Source organism: Cololabis saira, chromosome 21, assembly GCF_033807715.1.
Source record: "Cololabis saira isolate AMF1-May2022 chromosome 21, fColSai1.1, whole genome shotgun sequence".
Taxonomy (NCBI): Eukaryota; Metazoa; Chordata; class Actinopteri; order Beloniformes; family Belonidae; genus Cololabis; species Cololabis saira.
In genome coordinates, this window is record NC_084607.1 from 30321943 (window position 1) to 30343401 (window position 21459).

Sequence of the window (21459 nt, forward strand, 5' to 3'; positions counted from 1 at the left end):
CATTTGAATATATCTAGTTTACATATGAATTATGTATTAATTGTCTCCAGATTTAGTAATTGTGAATGTTAAATATAATATTCAGATAAAGAAATATTATTTTGAATGCAAGTTCATTTTGAAACCATGCATTGTGCAAATTTAATGAAATTGATATTGACCTACTTTTAATGAAACATGCCATAATGACAAAGCACCACTTTCCACAGAGATTTCCTTATTTGAATATTATATTAAGCATTGAGCACAAGCATTTTAGTCCATAGTAGCCAGTTATAAAAATATTATACGTTTTTTTTTTTTTTTTCAACAAACACCCCCTTTTTTGAAATATGACCAGGGGCCACATAAAAGCTCCTGGTGGGCCGCATGTGGCCCGCGGGCCGCCAATTGAATATCCCTGCTTTAGAGGGTTACAATCCTTGCTGGCACGAACAAAAGTAGGAATTCCTTTAGAAAATCACACAATTTAAGGAAACAATCATTTGACTTCCCACACTTCCTCCCACTGAACTTCAACATAGATCCCATGTGTGCACTTTTATTGCTGGTAAACATGTTCCTGCAATGCTTGAGAATCTGTTTGAAACCTTCATAAACAGGTTGTCAGTGTTTATCTCTGAGTGCATTGAGCAGCAGCTCAGGTGTCCTGTTGTGGATGTTTTCAGTGTGGGTGGCTGAGGGATGACAAGGAGATGATCCTCACCTCAACTCTGCAATTTGCAGTAAGAACTTGAAACTAGACTCATTGACATGAGTATTGTTTGTGCATGTGTCAGGAGATTTGCAAACCTGCTGGATATGGAAGGGAGGGGGGGGAAATGAGTGATTATTGTAATCCTTTTCAACATATAGGATAACACAGAACCCCACTTTCCTCATGTATACATTTTGTCTGTCAAACACTTGCCTGAAAGTAGTTTCATAAAGCAGGAGAGGGATATATGTTACTGTTTTCCATGGCTTCCCCTCAACATTAATGTTTATTTTACTGTTCACAAAGCAGCGGTCTGACAGAGGTATGCGTGTGAAAAGAACATTAAAGCATCAAAAATATTATTTTCGCTCGTCCGTAAATAAATAAACACGCCAAAGCCCGGTCCGCTTTGGAATGTAGTAATTCTGAATTTTTATGAATGACTGCATTCATGCTTAGCCACGCCCCCTTGCCACCAAACCCCAGGTTCCAGCGTTGAAGCAGCAAGCCCCGCCCCCTTCCGCCCCCCGGCCGAGATCCTGCACTCTGATTGGTCGAAGCAGGTCCGGAGTGGGCGTGTCTACCACGAAACGCTCGGCGCTGATATAAAAACAAGTCTCCAGCGTTGATCGATTTAATTTCACAGGTGATGGACTAGTCTTAAGGATAACTGTCGAAGTTGGATTTATTTTCTTGTGGACAACATCTATTGTTTCGGAAGCAACCGGGGGATTACTTTTTTGTCACATAAAAGCGTTTAACACGTCCATACTCTTGTATGTGAGTCGACCTGCAGCATGGGGATAGTGTTATTATTGGCTGTTTTGGGCGCGGCGACAGTCAGTTTGGTGAGTACTTGCAGTCTGTTGTGTGTTGTTGTTTAACTTCAGACTAACATTGGGGGCTAAAGTCACGTGACAGCACCATAACAGCAGCTCCAGATGGTTTGCTGTTGTCTGGTTTATGGAGCCAGTTTTCCAGACATCCAGCTATGGGTAGGACTGCAGGAAAACAAACAACTTGTGAATGTTATGTATTTAAGAATCTTTATTATTATTATTATTATTATTATTATTATTATTATTATTATTATCATATATCTTTATTATTACTGTAGGTCAGTTGCCCTCTATAACACTGCATCACATCCTATATGGGCAATACATGTACCATATTAATCCATAATGGAACAAGAAGCAAATGCAGTCAAATAGATGAAGATTATAAAGCACCATAAAAATCATAAGAAGAAATTATACTTGCTTGCCACTTGCTTGTTTGTGCAGATTTTAAAGGATTTATTAAAAGAAAAAAGCTCTTTGTACATTGATTTAGGTCCTGCTGTAGGTCTATAATTATGCTACAGTGATATCATCTAACAGAACGACCATTGCAGACAAAAATACACTTAAGCACAGTGTGAGCTTGTTGCTCTTTATAAATGCCCAGAGGAATATTATATGACTTTCATTAGGAGTTGTCGCAATTCCCATGTTGTAAACAGCTATTATGCTATTAAAGGAGGACTTTTTTAATTGCATTGGTTAATGTTGTATCAAGAACCTCACATACTAGCCAGGCCAGCAACAGTGGATCCCTTAAGGTGTCTTGTCATCGCAAAACCTAGTTGTTTTTTGTTTTGTGTGGCTCATGCATATATTTCCATACAAAAACTTAAATTGGGTGAGAAACAAAAAGATGTAGAGGCAGCAAATTGAGTAGGAGGATGGTGTAGGGGTGGAAGGTTGTCAGAAAATCTCCTTTTCATCCCTGCATGCCAGACAAATGCCAAGCGGAAGGCGACGTAGGGTTATAGTTACCCCTGTGGGGCTCGTGACAGTGCTGGGCATTCAGGCAATGCATAAACCGCACACTCTTTCAGGAATTTCTCTGATCTCGGTAACACGAGTCACGCTTTTGTCCTGCCCGGTCCCGCTGTGACTTCTCCTTAATTATTCATGATAATAAGTCTGCTTTTGCCAGTCCTCCTGTTAAAACTGGTGTGTCTGTCTGTCTCCTGCTTGCAGGTGACCGCTGACTGCCCGGTGGTGTGTGAGTGCCCCGCCGTGCCCTCGTCCTGCCCCCCAGGCATCAGTTCTGTCCCCGACGGCTGCGGCTGCTGCAAGGTGTGTGCCGCCCAGCTGAACCAAGACTGCCACGAGGGCCGGCCCTGCGACCACCATAAAGGGCTGGAGTGCAACTATGGCAATGATGTGGGCCGCACCCATGGCATCTGCAGAGGTATGTACCACTGAGGTGGCAGGAGGAGGAGGGTCGGGGAACTTCTTCGATTGGGCACCACTCAGGGCTGACTGAGGGGAATGTGTAACTTCAGGGTGGGGAATTTAGCTTTCAAGCCAAGCGGTCGGAGTTTCCCTTTGGTAGGTGCTTGTGGTTTGAAGGCTGTGCTGTGTTGCAAAAACAGAGCACCTTCATGAGCCCTGACTGAAAGCTGGCCAACTCTTAGATTTTATATAGGCGTGTGTGTGTGTGTGTGTGTGTGTGTGTGTGTGTGTACACAAACAGCCCCATGAAACACACGCACACACAGACTGGTATTTCTAAGCATGTTTATTCAGGGCTAGTTCTATAAAAAGAGGGGGTATCCGGGGTGTTGTGTGGGGAGTCCCAGCACATCATAAACAAGTCACAACCTCTCCATAAATAGGGATATTTCTGCTCTTCCTCTTATCTATCTGCACACTAAAGAGCCCGTATTAAGCTTGTTTATAGATAAAATAGGGTTATTTCTTGAGGTGAACTATAATAGGTTTGCATACTTTGATGTTAATAAAAAGGACATTTTTGACACAGAATATTTGAACATTACTGCAGCAACTCTTACACCACTCTGTACGAGTCGCTCCTGTCGGTTTTAAAGCTTGAATATTGTGGGGACTTCATATGTCTACCTGTTGATGCAGATTGTTGATCCTTTACTGTTGTGGAAAAGACAGAACTTCCAGTGCACAAAGATGTACTTCATAGCAGAGTAAAACTCAGAGTTAAAATAATTAAGATTAAGATTTCCCAGTGCAATGACAGATGTGACGAAAGGTACTTTGTTTTTTAATCCCATGTTCTTAAAAAAATATAGTAATTATTATTATTTTTTTTAAATTTTGCATAAATACAAATTATCTGATTGTAGTGGCTGTTTTTCAACATGCCGTTATTTATTTAATAAAAATGAAGCCCAAAAGAAAAAAAAAAGTCATATGGGTATGATTAAGTACCCTCTTACTATTTTCATAGGATTTAAGAGGATAAGTTAATGAACAGATCATTAAAAGTTGTACAGAGTCTTAAAAAACAAGAAAAAAACCGAGGTTTTTTGCAAAATATTGGTCTAGACTAGAGCAATCTGGTGTGTGTTAACACAACTCCAAGAAGGAAAAATATAAGCAACAGTCTGGGAAGGGTTATAAAGCTAATTACAAAAAATGTAGACTTTCTCATTATATAGTGAGAAAGTTTATTCACAGGGAGAAAGGATTCAAGAAAGTAGCCAGTCTTCTCAAAAGTGGATGTCTTAGTAAATTTACCCCAAAAGTCAGATGCAACACTTAGAGATAAGTAAATATATAAGATAGATAATTAAATTTCAGGCCGTGTAGGAGCCACTGAGCAAATTAAACATTAAACTCTGTGAGAGCACAATGGTTTGCTTGGTGTGGTTGCCAAGGAGAAAGTATCCTCTGTTCAACAAGAACATGGAAGCAGGACACATCCGCAAAAACGGCATCTGAGCAAACCACAGGACTTCTGGTGATATGTCACCCGGACAGATGAGACCAAAGTGGAGACGCTTGGTTGAAGGCCAAACACAGCATTCCAGCAGAAACACCTGATACCCGCGGCCAAGCACGGCGGCGGAGAGGTGATGATTAGGGGGTTGTTTTACCGCCACAGGACCTGGGCACCTTGCAGTCATTGATTCCACAATAACAACTCCTCTGTGTACCGGAGTATCGCGGAGGCACCTGCCCTCGGGCTTGGCTGGAGCCGGATCACGCAACAAGACGATGATTCAAAGCGTGCTGGAACATTTATATCACACCTTAGATCTGATTGCATGTGGAATAAAAGACTCAAAAGTCTAAGTCCAGACCTAAACCCAGTTAAAATGCTGTGACGGGTCCTTAAGGGAGCTGGCACAAGCAAATACCTGCAAATCTGACAAAACTGAGCAGTGAGCCAAAATTCCTCCTCGGACACCGACGCAGGCACACAGGAAATGACTATTTGAAGTTATTGTTACCAGCGGTGGATCAATAAGACAATGAATCATGGGGCCATGTTTTTTTTTTTTCCTTTTTTGGGTTTATTTTTGATATTTTGATCTCAGGTTTTATGATCAGATTGTTTTAATCATGTTTTTTTTTTTTATATCTTTTTATTTCACAAAAGAAAGACAATCAGATACATCCTTAATGACGGTCTTACAATTTTCTTTTGTGCACGCATGCCTACTTCTGCCCCCCCCCCCCCAAAAAAAGCACAAAAACATACACAAAAAATAAAGTAAATAAACTGGAAAGAAAAAAAAAGTGAGTGAGTGAATAAAAATATGGAAAATAACATCAGTAAATAATAATAGGGGCATCAAAACTCAAATACCTACAGATACCGTACATAAGATACATAAAGTAAATGACAGCAATAAAACAGCATTCAGCAGACAATGAAGTGCTCTAAACCAGAGAATAATGGGAACCAAAATTCTAGAAAAAGATGGCCACGATTATATTTTTTCAAAGTTAGTCATGTTTTTAATTTAAAAAAAAAAAAAGTAAGATGAAAAGACAGAATATAAACTTTTGATTACAGAACTGTCTCAGAAAATTTGAATATTGTGATAAAGTTCTTTATTTTTTGTAATGCAATTTAAAAAAAAAAAAAAAAAAAAAAAAAAAAAAAAAAATGTCATACATTCTGGATTAATTACAAATCAACTGAAATATTGCAAGCCTTTTATTATTTTAATATTGCTGATTATGGTTTACAGTTTAAGATTAAGATTCACAGAATATTCTAATTTTTTGAGATAGGATATTTGAGTTTTCTTAAGCTGTAAACCATGATCAGCAATATTAAAATAATAAAAGGCTTGCAATATTTCAGTTGATTTGTAATTAATCCAGAATGTATGACATTTTTGTTTTTGTAATTGCATTACAGAAAATCACAATATTCAAATTTTCTGAGACAGTCCTGTATATAAAGCTTCTCCCTGTGATTTGTTTTCTCACACTGATGAACACTTGAACATCAGTTTTCTGTGCACCGTGTCCTGTTTTGGCTGACTGGTTATTCCTCTCCCCGCTGCAGCGAAGGCGGAGGGCCGGTCCTGCGAGTACAGCGGCCGGATGTACCAGAACGGAGAGAACTTCCGCGCCGGCTGCAAGCACCAGTGCACCTGCATCGACGGGGCCGTGGGGTGCGTGTCCTTGTGCCCCAGCCACTTCCCCCTGGCCTCCCCGTCCTGTCCCGCCCCGCACCTGGTGAAGGTGCCGGGCCATTGCTGCCTCAGCGTCGAGTGCCATAAGGAAACCAACGCCGTGACCCCGGCACACGAACACCTCCCGCTGCCCGCTTACCCACCACACCCGGTCCTGCCCTACCCAGCTTATCCGTACCCCAAGCCTTACCCCAAACTCTACCGGAAGCTGTACCCGTACAAACCTAAAAAGGAGAAAGGCACCCTGGGTAATGAACTGATGGAGGTGGGGCGCAAGTGGGAGAAGCTGCGTGGAAACAAGCACCTGACCGGTAAGAGAGCGCTGCCCTGTCTTAGGGCTGGGCGATATGGACCAAAAGCCATATCTCAATATTTTCTAGCTGAATGGCGATACTCGATATATATCGATATTTTTTCTGTGCCATAATTGGGGTTTCCCCCAAAGCATTATAGCATAGCATCTCTGTTAGCTTCATTTTTTCTGAGGCAAACCCTTAAAAAACAGTCAGTTTTAATACAAAGCCTCGTGCCAAATGTTACACAGGTACATTTATTAACAGAGGTCTGCACAATATCAAAATGTATTAGAGGTGTAACGATACACTAATTTCACGATACAGTACGATACACGATATTGAGGTCACGATAACGATACGATATTATAGCAGTATTTTTTTAACAACCTTGCATGAGGAACATATGACTGGAATAAATGGTCTTTTATTTGAAAGACACAAAATACAAAACAATGCTGTGCGTTTGCCCTATTGTTACAGTTTGTAATGCTTTATAACTGTTTAAGTTTTAAAGAGAAAGCCAGGCCAACCATTTTCCACAAACTGAACTAAAAGTAAATGTCAGGTTTGCATTATGCATCTTCAGTTTCATACAAGTCCAAATATTTTGCCACAAACTGAATAGTTTCTCTCATGTATGATTTGACTTTTTTCTTTTTTCGGATGTGCGTTACTAGTCAACACAATAGATTAATATTAATATTCCAATATCGCGATACACTTTGTCACCTCCACGACACGTATTGTGACGTTTTTGTATCACGAAATGTTGTGGCACGATATATTGTTACACCCCTAAAATGTATAAAACAAATGAGATAAAAATAAACTGTCTGCATATATATAGAATAAAATGCTTCTTGAATAAAATAAAACAAATATCCCTTTCCTGCATAACAATTAAATTAAAATACACTGTGCAATTAATACAATGTAGACAGTAACAGGCAGACTTTTCCACTGAGGTTGACAGTTGTGCAAATAACAAAACATTTGTGCAAATCTCAAATAAAACATCCAAGTCAATTTGTCACAAAATAAGCTATATCAAAATCATATTTTTTTTTTTCGATATAAACAATATTGTACCATATCGCGTTTGAAAATATATCGATATATATTAAAATCTCGATATATCGCCCAGCCCTACCCTGTCCTTCTGTTTCTTCTGCACAGTAAAGCATCATGTTTACGTCTTAGTCATTTCATAACAGCCTCAATGTGGCCTTTCCTGGGCATATACTGTGGGAGTGTTAGCGGGTACGTGAGGCGGGTTTTCCACTGGCTCCCTGCACACCAAAGGTGCTCTCTCCTCACACAGCCCACGCCTGTGTCACCCAGCTCTCCCCTCGCTGTAATCACCCTCTATGTGTCAGCGTTGCCCGTCCAGTGAATAAGGCCAGTGTGCTTTGCATCCCTGTACCGTTGCTTTCCCCTCCTACTCCCCGACGGCCCGGTTGCTCCCCACTTTAACTTCTCCTGACTGCGTTTCTGTGTCCAAACCCGCCGTTTTTCACCGTCTCCATTGTGGGTCATCCTCTCTTCCAGCCTGGAGTCCCGCGAGAGACCAGTGCGAGGTCCAGACCACCTCCTGGGCCCAGTGTTCCCGGAGCTGTGGCATGGGCGTGTCCTCTCGTGTTACCAATGACAATGCCCGCTGTAAACTGATCAAGGAGACACGCCTGTGCAACGTCCGGCCCTGCAGTTCCATGTCCATGCCCGTGAAGGTGAGGAAAGCACTTTTAGATTCCTATGAAAGGATATTTTGTGGAGCAGAGGGTCCGTAAGCGTGCAGTCTGGGATCCAGGCTAAATAAATTCAGAATAGAAATGCTTTCATTGCCCTGGTATTAACGCCACGGCATGTATGCTTTCCATTCTCCTCAATGTCCAAGTGGGTGGAGATGCTTTCTGGTAAGTAAGTAAGTAAAATGTATTTCTATAGCAGCTTTCACAGACAGCGGAATGTCACAAGGTGCTTCACAAAAAATAAAACGACATCAATAATAACACGAATAAAACACACTGCAAAAACTCAAAATCTTAACAAGAATATTTCTTATTTCTAGTTAAAATGTCTCATTTTTTGTAAAAAAAAAAATCTCATTACACTTAAAACAAGACTCATCATTGGAAAAAAACAACAATTTTCACCTGTTTCAAGTAGATTTTCACTTAAAAGTACAAAAGTACAAAATCTGCCAGTGGAAGAAGATTTTTTTGCTTGTAATGAGAAGATAAATCTTGTCCCACTGGCAGATTTTTCTACTTATTTCAAGTGAAAATGTACTTGAAACAGGTGAAAATTGTTGTTTTTTCCAGTTATTTCTAGTTGAAATGTCTAATTTTTAGTAAAAAAAATCTCATTACACTTAAAACAAGACTCAAAAACTAAAAAAACAACAATTTTCACCTGTTTCAAGTAGATTTTCACTTAAAATAACTTGAAACAGGTGAAAATGGTCAAATAACAAGTTATTTTTCTGGTAATTACTCTTGTTTTAAGTGTAATGAGATTTTTTAACTAAAAATAAGACAAATATTCCTGGTAAGATTTTGAGTTTTTGCAGTGCACTACAATAAAAGTAGAAATACGATTTAAAAAAAAAAGTACATAAAATCAACATGGTGGTCCTAAAACAACCCTCTCACTACTGATGTTTAAAAGCTTGGAGAAACGGGTGGGTTTGTTCTTAAAAGCATCGATGGAGTCCAGTAGACTGGTCCGTTCTGTCAATCAGAGTCTTGTTGCTGTGGTTGAACATGAACTGATCAGCTTCATGCCAAATGCTTGAAACATACAACTTTTATATCTACATTAAGAAATAGCTGTTAAAAAAATGAGAGCAAATCCTCCTTCTCAGATTGTCCAAAGCAAGTCTGAACTTTTCTGAGACAGAGGGATGATAACCTCTTTATTTCAGCGCTCCGGCACTAACACTACGCCAGCGTGGGTGGCGGGTGCCCTTGACTGCTTCACAGAGTGATTCGCCCACTTTGTCGCCCGCTCACATTTCACAGACGACGCTCTCAGAAACATTTCTCCTCCCACTGTTAAAGCACTCGTTAGTGTCACAGGTTGCCGTGCACCTGTTTTCCCAGAGATCTCCCCGTGTTTGCGGAGCTGCAGTGGGTGTTAATGTGCACCGGTGTCAGTCCCTCGCTGGCACCCATCTGCTGCCCTGACCTTTTATTTAGTTTCTGCGTGTCTCTGTAATTAACTCTTAACATTGTTTGTCCAACTCTTAAACTCAGTGGGCGATGCGGTGTTATAAAAAAAAAAGTGAATGGTTCTCTATTTTGCAGCTTCAGAGAGCACAGCTTTGCCTTTTGTTTCCCAGTCTGTCAAGAAGATGAATCACTTTAACTTTTATGGAGGTCTTTGTGTCACTGCTACTTTTGTCTCATTTTGGAGACTCTGCCCTAGTTTTTCTTTAAGTGCCATGATAGAATTACATTTGTGAAAAATTAGATCAGTTTGCCGTTAAATCGCTGCATGCACTCATATCCACCTCGGGGTAAATAGTATTGACAGAAAGGGGTGAATGTAATGAGTCTACTCCTGGCCGGCCTCTGCATGCCGGGTTAGTCATCACGTCTTTCTCAGTAAAACTCCTTTGCTTGAAACGGGACAAGGTGTACAAATAAACCCAAAAAAAGAACATTTTTCAGCTTGTATGCATTTATTTTAGTCTTAGAACATACAGGTTATTGTTAAATCACATACCCAGAGGAGATATTTATCCAGCCCACCCATCTTGACCTCCATCCAATGTCAAACTATGCTGCATATGCGGGTTACGAAAGAGGCCTTGCAGAAGATGGGAGTGAAGTAGAGTGGCTCAGTCCCCCCAGAATCTTCTTCTTCTCTTCCTTTTTCATTTATTAATTATAAGTATCTCATAGCCATCATTGTTGTCCATCGTTCTTGTAGTTTGTTGTGCTGGTTTCCTGCTCTTCCCCCCTTATGATCCAGGTCCTACTCAAGGTTTCTTCCCTCCTAGAGGGGAGTTTTTTTTGCCACTGTTTGGCAAAAAAGGTTTTTCTCCCACTAGGGGAGTTTTTACTGCCATTCATTATGTAATAATTGCTCGAGGGTCATGTTCTGTTCTCTGGAAAGATCCTAGAGACAACTTCTGTTGTAATATACGCTATATAAATAAAATTGAATTAAAAAAAATTTAATCTGGCTGCTGTAAAAAGAAGGAGCTGTTGTGATGTTTAATTTTTTTTTACAAAGCCACAGACATTTTGATCCTGGAAAACAGTGTCACACTGCAAAAACTCAAAATCTTAACAAGAATATTTGTCTTATTTCTAGTTAAAATGTCTAATTTTAAGTCAAAAAATCTCATTACACTTAAAACAAGACTCATTACCAGAAAAATAACTTATTTGACAATTTTCACCTGTTTCAAGTAGATTTTCACTTGAAATAAGCAGAAAAATCTGTCAATGGAACAAGATTTATCTTCTCATTACAAGCAAAAAAATCTTCCATTGGCAGATTTTTTTCTACTCATTTTAAATGAAAATTTACTTGAAACAGGTGAAAATTGTCAAATAACAAGTCATTTTTCTGGTAACGACTCTTATTTTAAGTGTAATGAGAGTTTTTGACTAAAAATGAGACATTTTAACTAAAAAATAAGACAAATATTCTTGTTAAGATGTGGAAAGGTAGAATATGTCCACTCTTGTACCACCTCCTATAACTGTTTTCTAGACTTTTGTCCTGCTTATCTTTGGATGTGCAGCTTTATTCACTGTTTCCTCCATCTCTGCCCACAGAAAGGGAGGAAGTGCTCCCGCACCCACAAGGCCTCGGAGCCGCACCGCCTGTCCTTCGCCGGCTGCAGGAGCACTCGCCTGCACAGGCCCAACTACTGCGGCGTGTGCAGGGACGGCCGCTGCTGCTCCCCTCGCCGCACGCGCACGGCCAGCGTGACCTTCGTCTGTCCCGACGGCGAGCGCTTCAGCCGCTCCGTCATGTTCATCCAGTCCTGCAAGTGCAGCGACGAGTGCGACCATCTCAACGAGGTGGCCATGTCGCCGCAGCAGTGGCTCTACGGAGACACACACAAGTTCAAGGACTAGCGCCAGCCCCCCCCCCCCAAGCCCACCTACATTCCTTCATTAAAGCAGGCTTTCACTCCTACCTAGAAATATACATTATAGAGTAGATCTCCTCTCTGTATCCACCAGTAGAAACAACCAATGTTCACACGTCAAAGGATGTTTTTCTGGAAGATGATTGTGGAAAGAAGATTGAACAGGATGGGCAGCAACGAGAGAAACTCCCGACTTCATTGTAGACTGAAAGTTGTTTCTGGCCCGGATGTTTTTTTTTTCAAAGTGCGACTAAATCTTTGTGTAAAATATGGTTGCAGTCACCTGCAAGGTTTGCTTCGATTTCCCCAACGCCGTCCCAGAACTGTGGGACATTTGTTGGGAACAGCGGAGCCACGGCTCCCGAATCTCACCAGCGGATTCACTTACTGCTTTTGCTAAGGGATAGATATGACCGAGCAGATCGAATCAGCTGGGAGCGTTTTTTGTCAGTGCAACGCCAAAAGGTGAGAACTGATTTAAACCGATCGAGGACTCGTGTGGAACTGACAGGACTTGGATTGTGAGAGAAGTGGAGGAGCCTCTCGGAGGTTCTGAGAAGAATGTGGTTTGTGTGTTTTTCAGATATTTATTCACTGGTATTTATTGTTCAGACATGACACAGCGGAGCTGCCACCGGGGGAGGCGGCGCCGCTATGTTTGGAACAAACGGTGTGACTGGACCTGGACAGCTGAGAGCTGTCCATCCCCCGGTGGGGAGGACTTGACCCCCGGGGTCATATCAGTCAGAGAAGCCATATCTATCGATGGAAGGCAAACCGGGGGGAAGAAGTGGAAAAAGACACGGATGAACTTGATGATTTGAGGGAATGCAGTTGGAGAGGATATGTTAAAGCTTGTTTACACAGCTGGACTCATCTTCAGCCTTTGCCTCCTTGAGAAACTGAGACATTTAGCAAAGCACCAGAATAACAAGCAAGGGATCTCGGCGTCGAGAAGTCGACCACCTAATTCTGAGCAAATTACAATCTCCGAGGGGGCAGCGAGAGAAAAAATCCGCCACTCTTTGGTCTGCTACGAAAATAAAATCTAAAAACTGCGCGTGTGCTGAGGTAAACATGTAATTTGTGACTTGTGGGTGGAACCGCTCTGGTGCCTAATCTGGCCTGTAATTGAGCAGCGTTGCATGTCGATGAAACAAAACAAGAACTCCTTGCCTTTTAGTGTTAAAGAGGTGTGTGTTTATGAGAAGTGACGCGACTGGAAAGGCTGGGAACAGCTTTAAGTTACGACCGACGCTGCAAAACGGCACCAACGTATTTATAAAGGACACTTAAAGAGAACTGTTTTTGATTTCTGTGGCTCAGCTCGTGTCACGACTGAAGAACCCCGGCGGTAACTGACGCTTTGTGTAGTTTGCACAACTTTATTAATAACCTAATCTTGTCTCACGCACGTGTAAAACAGCTAGAATAAGTTGTTTAGAAGTTAGTTTAGTGTTATTGGTGACTCCAACCCAACAGAAGCAGCATTTACTTTTATTGCTGGTGTGCCATTCGATTTTGAAGCTTTCTGATCTTGGAAAGTTGCATCTTCTAAAGCTTTCTTGTTCTTGTAAAAAAAGCGTCTGCCACCCTACTGGCTTGTAGAGGTTTTTAAACTTTACAGGTGATAAAAATGTTCTGTTGGCATTTGTGCATGTAGATGTGGTTAGTACTGTATGTATTTTTCTAAAGGGACACTGTAGAGCAGCTATGTACAGATGCTTTTTAACGTTTGTCGCTCCGTCTGCTGCGTAAGGGCCAAACATTATAGCCTAGTCCCGTATAGGCCACGCACTGAACGAGGGAGGGTTCAGATGTTTGAGCATTATGTGTGTTTGAAAGCATGATTGTATGACTAGTGTACATTAATACCAGCTGTATTATAAAATCATTCGTATAAATTGTTTAAAAAAAAAATCTTGAATCTAAGCAACTATTTTTATCTTCCTCACTTCTTTTGGAAGTCTGTTCATAACTGGTTTTAGGTGGATTTAATCGTCAATTTACACATTGTGATAAAGAAATATTCACATTGATTTGAAGTAATCTGATATAAAATGATCCAATCCACCATGAAATGCCCAATAAAACCATGCAAGGAAACTCAAGCATCAGCATCCAAACACCTCACGGTAGATTTATCAATAAGCTGATCGGGTCAGCCTGCCAACTTTTATTTATACAGGAACAGTAGAGTATAACAAATCAGTTAAAGGAGTTCAGGTAATCAACTAAAGAAATTAAATCCAAACACTGAGTTGACGACATCACACGTTCAGTTACTTCAGTGTTCAGGTGTGATTCACCTTTAGAAACTAGCAACTCGTTTAGTCTCGTTGCTAGTGTCTATAAACCTTTTCCAAGCAGTAAAAATCTACTGTGAAGTGCCAAATTCTTTTAATTTGTAATGTTTTGTAATGCATTTTCAATTATCCAGACCAAAACAAACAGTGAGCGTAACATGTTTGTACATTTTATCAATAACATGCCTTAATCAAAAATTTCAAAATCAGTAGGAGTCTACTGGGTGACTTCATTTATTAAAAGGCATTCAGTTAGAAATCCATAAAAAGAGCTGCCATGTGAGCCAATTGCTCAAATGCCACTATACGATTAACTACCAACTAAAGGCCAAAGGAGAGTAGTTTTTTTTTTTTTTCCATTGGAGTAAAAAAAAAAAAGTTTTAGAAAAAAAAACATCTAACTTGGGGGCCAGAAAAATAAAAAAAAACAAAACAATTTAAACTGCCGATACTCCTCAGATCTACACTGAATTTTTCCCTGAAGTTGAGCTCAACACTGAAACAAGAGACAAAAGTCTCACAAGAGACCACAATGAAAGAAATGGCATTTTATAAAAAGGTTTAATTAAACAAAACAAAAAAAAAAAACTGTAAAAGACAAAATTAAAACCACAATCCCCTTACATAAAAACAAACAATAAAAATAAGATGTTTGGTGAATGTGCCGAGCCTTCAGAAAGACGGTGAAGTACATGTATTTCCAGATACAAGACGAGATCCGTGACGAGGAGACTTCTGCGGGGCTGGCGGCCTCATCTCGACTGCTCGACTGAGGGGAGAGGACAGATGAGGGACATTAGCCGAGCATGTGAAAGATCTGCACAATGAGCAACAGCTGAGGATACCGACTTTTCACCAGCACGTTAAACATGTGTGGGATTTGGTAAAGGCCCCACGGTTACATGACAACACCAGCTGTTGCTTCTTGCTGCCATTACTTATTATCTGCAGAAGGATCTCAGCCCATCTGACCACTGATATTTTGATATGAAAGTTATAAACACCTTAAAAGCCTTCAATCAACAAGTTACAATCATTCCAGCACATATGACAGACTCCTAACATGAGAAGAATTGCTTTTCGCCGGCATTCAGAGTCATGCGAGGCACTTACTGTAAGACGAGATGTCAATCTCATCTGGCAGCTCGGCCACGTTGACCTCAAAGCGGTCCTGCACATCATTCAGAGTCTTGGCATCGGTTTCATCAGACACAAAGGTTATAGCTAGGCCTTTGGTGCCAAACCTTCCAGCACGGGCCACCTGATGGATCCAAGACAGTTGTGTTAAAAAAAAAAAATCCAACAACAAAACATTTGTCAATTACACAATAAGCAGAGTAAAAAAAAAAAAAACAACAAAAAGTGGCTTCAGTCCCTCACCCTGTGCAAATAGGTGTCAGAATCTTCTGGCATGTCATAGTTGAAGACGATATTAACTCGTTCAATGTCCATCCCTCTGCCGAAGAGGTTAGTGGCCACCAAGATCCGCCTTTGGAAGTCCTTGAATTGTTGATAGCGGGACAGCCTGAGGAGAGGGGTGGGTCATCAAGAGGATTAATAACAGTTGCTGAAGCCATTACTGGACCACAACCCCCTTTGAAGTCAGTAACGTGTTGAGATAAATGATGGCGCCCCATGCCCCCTTAAACATACTTAGCAAGCTGAGCTTGCCAGAGCATACGTTTACGAGAGCATGCGGGTCGAGGAGGAGCATCGGCGTCTCACCTTTCCTCCTGAGCCATCCCTCTGTGGATAGCAATGGCAGGGAAGTTCTGCTCCACCAGCAGCTGAGACAGAGCGATGCAGCGCTGCACTGACTTGACAAAGATCACCACCTAGAGGAGAGCACAAGCAATTTGTTAATTAAAAAAAAAAGTCAACAACAAGCTTCTTGACGTGTTCATGTTAAAGTAACTGAATATGCTACTTTATGCCCCTCTTACACCCACCAGGTGGAGCATCAGCCCTGGACAAAGCCACCTTAATGTCTCCAGTTATTTAAGATAAATAAATCTAATTGGCTGCTGCAGGAGGCTTGATATTTGCTGTACAAACAAGTTACCTGATTGAACTCCAACACATCAAGAAGGTCAAAGAGTTTGCGGTTTTTCTCGCTGTCCTTCAGCTTGGAGTAGTACTGTTGTAGGCCGTGGAGCGTAAGTTTGGTCTCGTCATCCACAAACACCTCCATCGGCTGCACAGGAGAAAGTCAATTCGTTTTTCAGTTGTAAATTAGGAAAACATGAACGCCACACATCCAAGACCTGCAGCTTCGGCGCGGATCACTTACATCCTGCATAAACTTGCGGCAGACCGGCCGGATCTCCTTGCTCAGCGTGGCACTGAACATCATGACCTGCTTCTCGTGGGGCGTGATCCTGAAGATGTCCTGGACGTCACGCCTCATGTCTGTCACACAGAGAGACACATTAGATGAGATTCTGACCATTCGAAGTATTTGATTTATATCCCAGATAATTCAGAAGTGGGTGAAAGTTGGAACTTGAGGGAGAACGCACCGAGCTGCTCCAGCATCTTGTCACATTCATCCAGGACAAAATGCTTGACGTTTTTCAGGGCTAGGGTCTTGTTGCGGATCAGAGCGAGTATCCGACCTGGCGTTCCGACCACAATGTGAGGGCAGTTCTTCTTCAAGACGTCCTCGTCCTTCTTGATGGCGAGACCACCGAAGAATACGGCTGCTTTTACAGTGGGCATGTACTTGGAGAAACGCTCGTACTCTTTGCTGATCTGGAAGGCGAGCTCTCGTGTGTGGCACATAACCAATACAGACACCTGAGGGGCAGAGGTATGAAAATAAAGACCAAGATGTTTTGCATTCTCATATATTGATTCATTCAAAACATGCACAGCTGGAACAGCATGTTTTCATCAAAGCCCTTTGCAATGCAAAGCTGTTTGTACATTGTGATTAATAAAAGGCTTTAAAGCTTACAGTTCAATGCAATATCTGAAAAATAAATAAGATACAAGTCTACAGTGATTCATAGCCCAAAAAAAGCTAAGAAACGGTCCAATATGTTTTTTTTTTTACCGTCTCCTACACTTGACATGTGGTCCTTAACTTGATTAAACTTTACAGACAAGTTAAAAACAGATACTAACCTGCCCATCAACCGGCTCGATCTGTTGTAGTGTTGCTAACACAAACACGGCAGTCTTGCCCATACCAGATTTGGCCTGGCACAGGATGTCCATGCCCAGGATGGCCTGTGGAATGCATTCATGCTGAACTGAACGCAGAAAAACAAACAAACACTCATTAATGCCAGCACATTCATGACATTAACAGGATCATCAGCACATCACCCCACTTTTAGTGTCACGTCATTGGCTCTCTGGGTTGATTTAAAAGGCTTTTATATGTCTTGTCCCACAGTATCTGTCAGACCTGCTACGGCCACATTTTGCTTTATACACTCAGGTCAGGGGAAGAATGGAGGCATCTGCAGTCAGTAATCGCCCTGCAACTTTGCAACGAGTCGACTATCAGAAAGACAGAATTTTTTGTTTTTAAACAATCTTTTAAAAGTCAAAGAGAATAAATAAGTTTTAAACTCACTAATTTGTTTTTGGTTTCCATTTCATTCTTCTGCTGATTTTATTGTTCATTTTTCAGGAGTTTGTGAGGACAGTGATTTAATTATTTTAAGCCATTAATCAGTTTCACAGGTAATGGTAATGAGAAGGTGTGTCCAAACATTTGGTCTGTACTGTATATGTTTTCTCCAAAACAACACCAGATCACTCACTGACATCTCTAAATAAAGCATCCCCGGTCACTGGACATTAGTTAAATATAAACACCCATTTAAAAATAAACAGGCATATTCATATTTACACACCATAAAGATGGAACAAGCTGTGAGCTTGTGACTAGCTTTATTCCTGTTATTAATGCTAAACACGGCATATGCTCCCTTTTTTGAATTTGGCAGTTCAACCTGTTGGGCATGAAGTTTTAAAGAAGTCTTAAAAACGTATCCTAAAGAGAGCGCGTTTTATGTTCTTCAATGGGTGCAGGAATGCAGACGCTAGTAATGTGAGATGCCAAGACATTCCTGCCTATCCCGTCTTCGAGGCATGTTCACTTAATTTGGTAGAGTCTTTGACATATCTGAGACTGATAGGTTATTCATTAATTTCTAATATTCTGGAAGTTCAACAACAGCCCCCCTTGGTTACTACTACCAATACAAATAAGCAGGTTGAAAGCAGGCCAAACTTGTTTAAAAGTGTAGTGTAACACACAACAGCTGACATGTCAGGGGTCACTCCCCGTGAGGGAGCAGGGACAGTCAATTACTTTTAACTAATAGTCCACGGGCCAGAGCCGAAAATTTCACTTGTCAGTACCATTCAAGGTGACCAAACTTGCTTATAATTTTTGAAAAGATCCATGTCTATAGATGATATTTTAGTATGATAACCCTTCCTGAGTGGCAGCTGTATCATAGTTATCAGCTCATGAAGTTACCACCTCCTTCAAAAAATTACATTTTAGATGCTGGTGCATATCCTGGTTTAGACTCATGTACAGGATATCTGTCAATGTTTCACAATATTGTTTTTGGTATCATTTTAAAGGGGACCTTTTAAGCATTCATTCAATCTAAGATGTGATACATTTCCTGAAACCTTATGGTCCTGTGAGTATTCCAGTTTTTGTATTTTGTGTCTGTTGTTCCTAGATGACACAGGGCTAAAAGATAGTCATTTAGGCAAAAATTGTGTAAAAATGGGCATTGTTTATAGTCTAAAGAGCTGCAGTGAGCTCTATGTTGGTCAGAAAGATTCACATCTTAGCTTGAATGAATGCTTAAAATGATACCAAAGACAATATTATGACACATTAAGAGATATCCTGTACATGAGTCTTAACCAGGATATGCAGCAGCATCTAAAATGTAATTTTCTGAAGGGGGTGTGTATCTTCATGAGCTGATAACTATGATCCAGCTGCCTCTCAGGAAGGTTATCAGACCAAAATATCATCTACAGACATGGATCTTTTCAAAAATCACAAGTTAGTTTGGTCACCTTGAGTGGTACTGATATCTGGTCTGGCCCATGGACTATAATGCTGCAATAGCAAGCACAAATCAGAGCTTTGATGCTTAAATTGAAGGGGAAAAAACAGAATAGAGGAGAACCACAGGAGCCGTACCTTCAGATGGATGCTCAAACCCACAGTCGATGATGGCGCGGAGCAGCTCTGGCTTGAGAAGGAAGTCCCTGAAGCCGGAGCTGTGAATGGAGACGTAGGATCCCTTCACCTCCTTCTTCCCTGTGGGGGCTGCACTCTCGGGGGCTCCCTGGGGCTCCTCGTCCTCCTCGTAGTCGAGCAGCTCGTTATCAACATCATTCTCAGCCATTGTGTGTTAAGAGTCTGGAACAGATTTAAAACAAAACCTTGTTTTACTGATATAATATTTGACCAGAGGGAGCCATTAGTGGCCCTGGACTGGGCCGATACTGTGGGACTCATTTAAACTCTACCTGTTGCTCCTCCGTAACGTTTTAACCATGTAATACACACATAATAGTTATTATGAGAGGTGCTGATCTCTCCCAACGCGCTGGTTCTGATCAAACTGCAGTTTTCCTTGTGTTGCATAACGGCTGCTAACGTGGCGAGCTAAAGCCTGATTTATGGTTCCGCGTTAAATCGACGGCGTACGGTGCGCGTCGCCGCGTACCCTACGCCGTAGGCTCTGCGTCGATGTAACGCGGACCATAAATCCGCCTGAACTCACTCACACATACCGGCTGCTGTCCCGCACACCCCCGCCCAAATTACACCGATATCACGACGTCTCAATCTGTAAAATGTTAAAACCCCCCGGTAAAGGTCGCGTATTTGAAAAATAACAGACAAGTTTGCCGCAAATTAGCTCCAGTTAGCCACAGCTAGCATCGGCTAGCTGGTTCTTTCCGCTGAAGCTAACAATGAATTTCAGTCAAAAGCGGAGTCAATGTTGAATTCATTAAATGAACTACAACCCAATACTCCCCGGGCGTCTGAATACGAGTTTAAACGGGCTTTGAGAGTGGTGGTGAGGTGGATTTAAACCTATTACCTGTACGGTCGGAGCTCCAAGTGTAACCGGATCAAAACCGCATGGGCAGGCCTGCGCTTATACGAGCAGCCGGAAGTCCCGCCCCCCTGGCCCAGCGCGGCCTCCTATTGGTCAGCTCCGCCACCGGCGGAGAACGGACGCACGTGATTGGCTGAAATGTGCGCCGCAGTCCGGTGGTTGAAAAAAGCGGGACGTGTGTATGTATGGGAACTCATGTGGGTCATGGAAATAAACAAGATAAAATGTATTTTGGTGAACATGTAGGAGCAAGAATATAAACTGGTAGATCAAATGAAGACAATGATGGGCCTTCTGAGCACAAAATCTTAAATAAACCTCTGGATTACTGGATTACAAATAAATGAGCGTCCTTTCTTTGTTATACAAAACACATTTTGAGGTTGTCCTTTCAATTTTGAGGGTCTTTGAACCCTGAAATTCGACTTTCAGGCTTTCAGCGTGAGAGATTATGTAGTTTGTACTCGCAAATTAGATTTGAACAATTTAAAGGTCAAGAACAGTTTGAATAAATGTCAATCAAATATTTAATATAAAATTAACTGAATGGTGGTACCTCTTCACTGCAAAAACTCAAAATCTTAACAAGAATATTTGTCTTATTTCTAGTTAAAATGTTTAATTTTTAGTCAAAAAAAATCTCATTACACTTAAAACAAGACTCATCACTGGACAAGATTTTTTTGCTTGTAAATTACAAGCAAAAAAATCTTGTTCCACTGACAGATTTTTTTACTTATTTTAAGGGAAAATCTACTTGAAACAGGTGAAAATTGTCAAATAACAAGTTATTTTTCTGGTGATGACTCTTGTTTTAAGTGTAATGAGATTTTTTGACTAACAATTAGACATTTTAACAAGAAATAAGACAAATATTCCTGGTAAGATTTTGAGTTTTTGCAATGTTCGCCATCTTGTGCTGCACTCACTTCTTGGCCCTTTGGCAATGTTTTCATTTTGTTACCTCACCAGCACCTTTATAGTTGCATTTGTTACTGGAGCGAAATACATGATCACATAAATTTACCCACGCCACAGGGCAAGAATGTTATTCTAGTTGAGGGTTCATATCGTGCTCCATTACCCCTGTAGCCTTCTTCAACAACAATTACACTTATTAATTTGCACATTTATTTATCTAAATTGTAAAGGCTGGAAAATGGATGTAGTTTTAAGGTGTGTGTTCTGCTATTTCGTCATGTTGTCTTTGTATGTTTATATACTTAGATATACGTATTATATTTATATCATAGTTATATTATATTTGTATGATAGTTATATTGTATTTATGTCATAGTTATATTATATTTATGATAGAGCTTACATCTGGTATTAAACAGGTTATTTTTGTAAAAATGATATATATTTATACAAATTAGTGTATAAAAAGCAAATACAGACATATAATTTATGTTTAATGTGGAAAGGGGGTGGGATTAAATAGATTTATACTCCCCCCCACTCCTTTTC

General features: G+C 40.9%; 2 protein-coding genes across 2 annotated transcripts; one reads left to right on the plus strand and one right to left on the minus strand.

Moving 5' to 3' along the window:
* The first annotated feature begins 1348 nt into the window (after nucleotides 1–1348).
* si:ch211-106h11.3 (CCN family member 1) lies at nucleotides 1349–13452 on the plus strand. The gene is made up of 5 exons (XM_061712621.1): nucleotides 1349–1545; nucleotides 2725–2938; nucleotides 6029–6469; nucleotides 8003–8181; nucleotides 11245–13452. The coding sequence occupies exons 1-5, from the start codon at nucleotides 1495–1497 to the stop codon at nucleotides 11548–11550; spliced, it is 1191 nt and encodes a 396-aa protein (XP_061568605.1). The 5' UTR covers nucleotides 1349–1494; the 3' UTR covers nucleotides 11551–13452.
* A 247-nt stretch (nucleotides 13453–13699) lies between these two features.
* ddx39ab (DEAD (Asp-Glu-Ala-Asp) box polypeptide 39Ab) lies at nucleotides 13700–20068 on the minus strand. Its single transcript, XM_061712620.1, has 10 exons — nucleotides 19972–20068; nucleotides 19059–19280; nucleotides 16997–17124; nucleotides 16390–16666; nucleotides 16161–16279; nucleotides 15933–16064; nucleotides 15596–15705; nucleotides 15251–15395; nucleotides 14984–15131; nucleotides 13700–14639 (listed from the first exon to the last, which is right to left on the minus strand). Exons 2-10 carry the CDS (start codon nucleotides 19264–19266, stop codon nucleotides 14623–14625), a joined length of 1284 nt encoding a protein of 427 aa, XP_061568604.1. The 5' UTR covers nucleotides 19267–19280; nucleotides 19972–20068; the 3' UTR covers nucleotides 13700–14622.
* Between the last annotated feature and the right edge of the window lie 1391 nt (nucleotides 20069–21459).

Excerpts from the sequence above, each read along its gene's own strand:
- ddx39ab (XM_061712620.1), bottom strand. The coding sequence starts at position 19,266 with ATGGCTGAGAATGATGTTGATAACGAGCTGCTCGACTACGAGGAGGAC. Across the intron at positions 16,667-16,996 it reads TCGAGCCGGTTGATGGGCAG|GTGTCTGTATTGGTTATGTG; the intron begins GTTAGTATCTGT and ends TCTGCCCCTCAG. Across the intron at positions 16,065-16,160 it reads GCCGCAAGTTTATGCAGGAT|CCGATGGAGGTGTTTGTGGA; the intron begins GTAAGTGATCCG and ends TCTCCTGTGCAG.
- si:ch211-106h11.3 (XM_061712621.1), top strand. The coding sequence starts at position 1,495 with ATGGGGATAGTGTTATTATTGGCTGTTTTGGGCGCGGCGACAGTCAGT. Across the intron at positions 1,546-2,724 it reads GCGCGGCGACAGTCAGTTTG|GTGACCGCTGACTGCCCGGT; the intron begins GTGAGTACTTGC and ends TCCTGCTTGCAG. Across the intron at positions 2,939-6,028 it reads CACCCATGGCATCTGCAGAG|CGAAGGCGGAGGGCCGGTCC; the intron begins GTATGTACCACT and ends TCCCCGCTGCAG.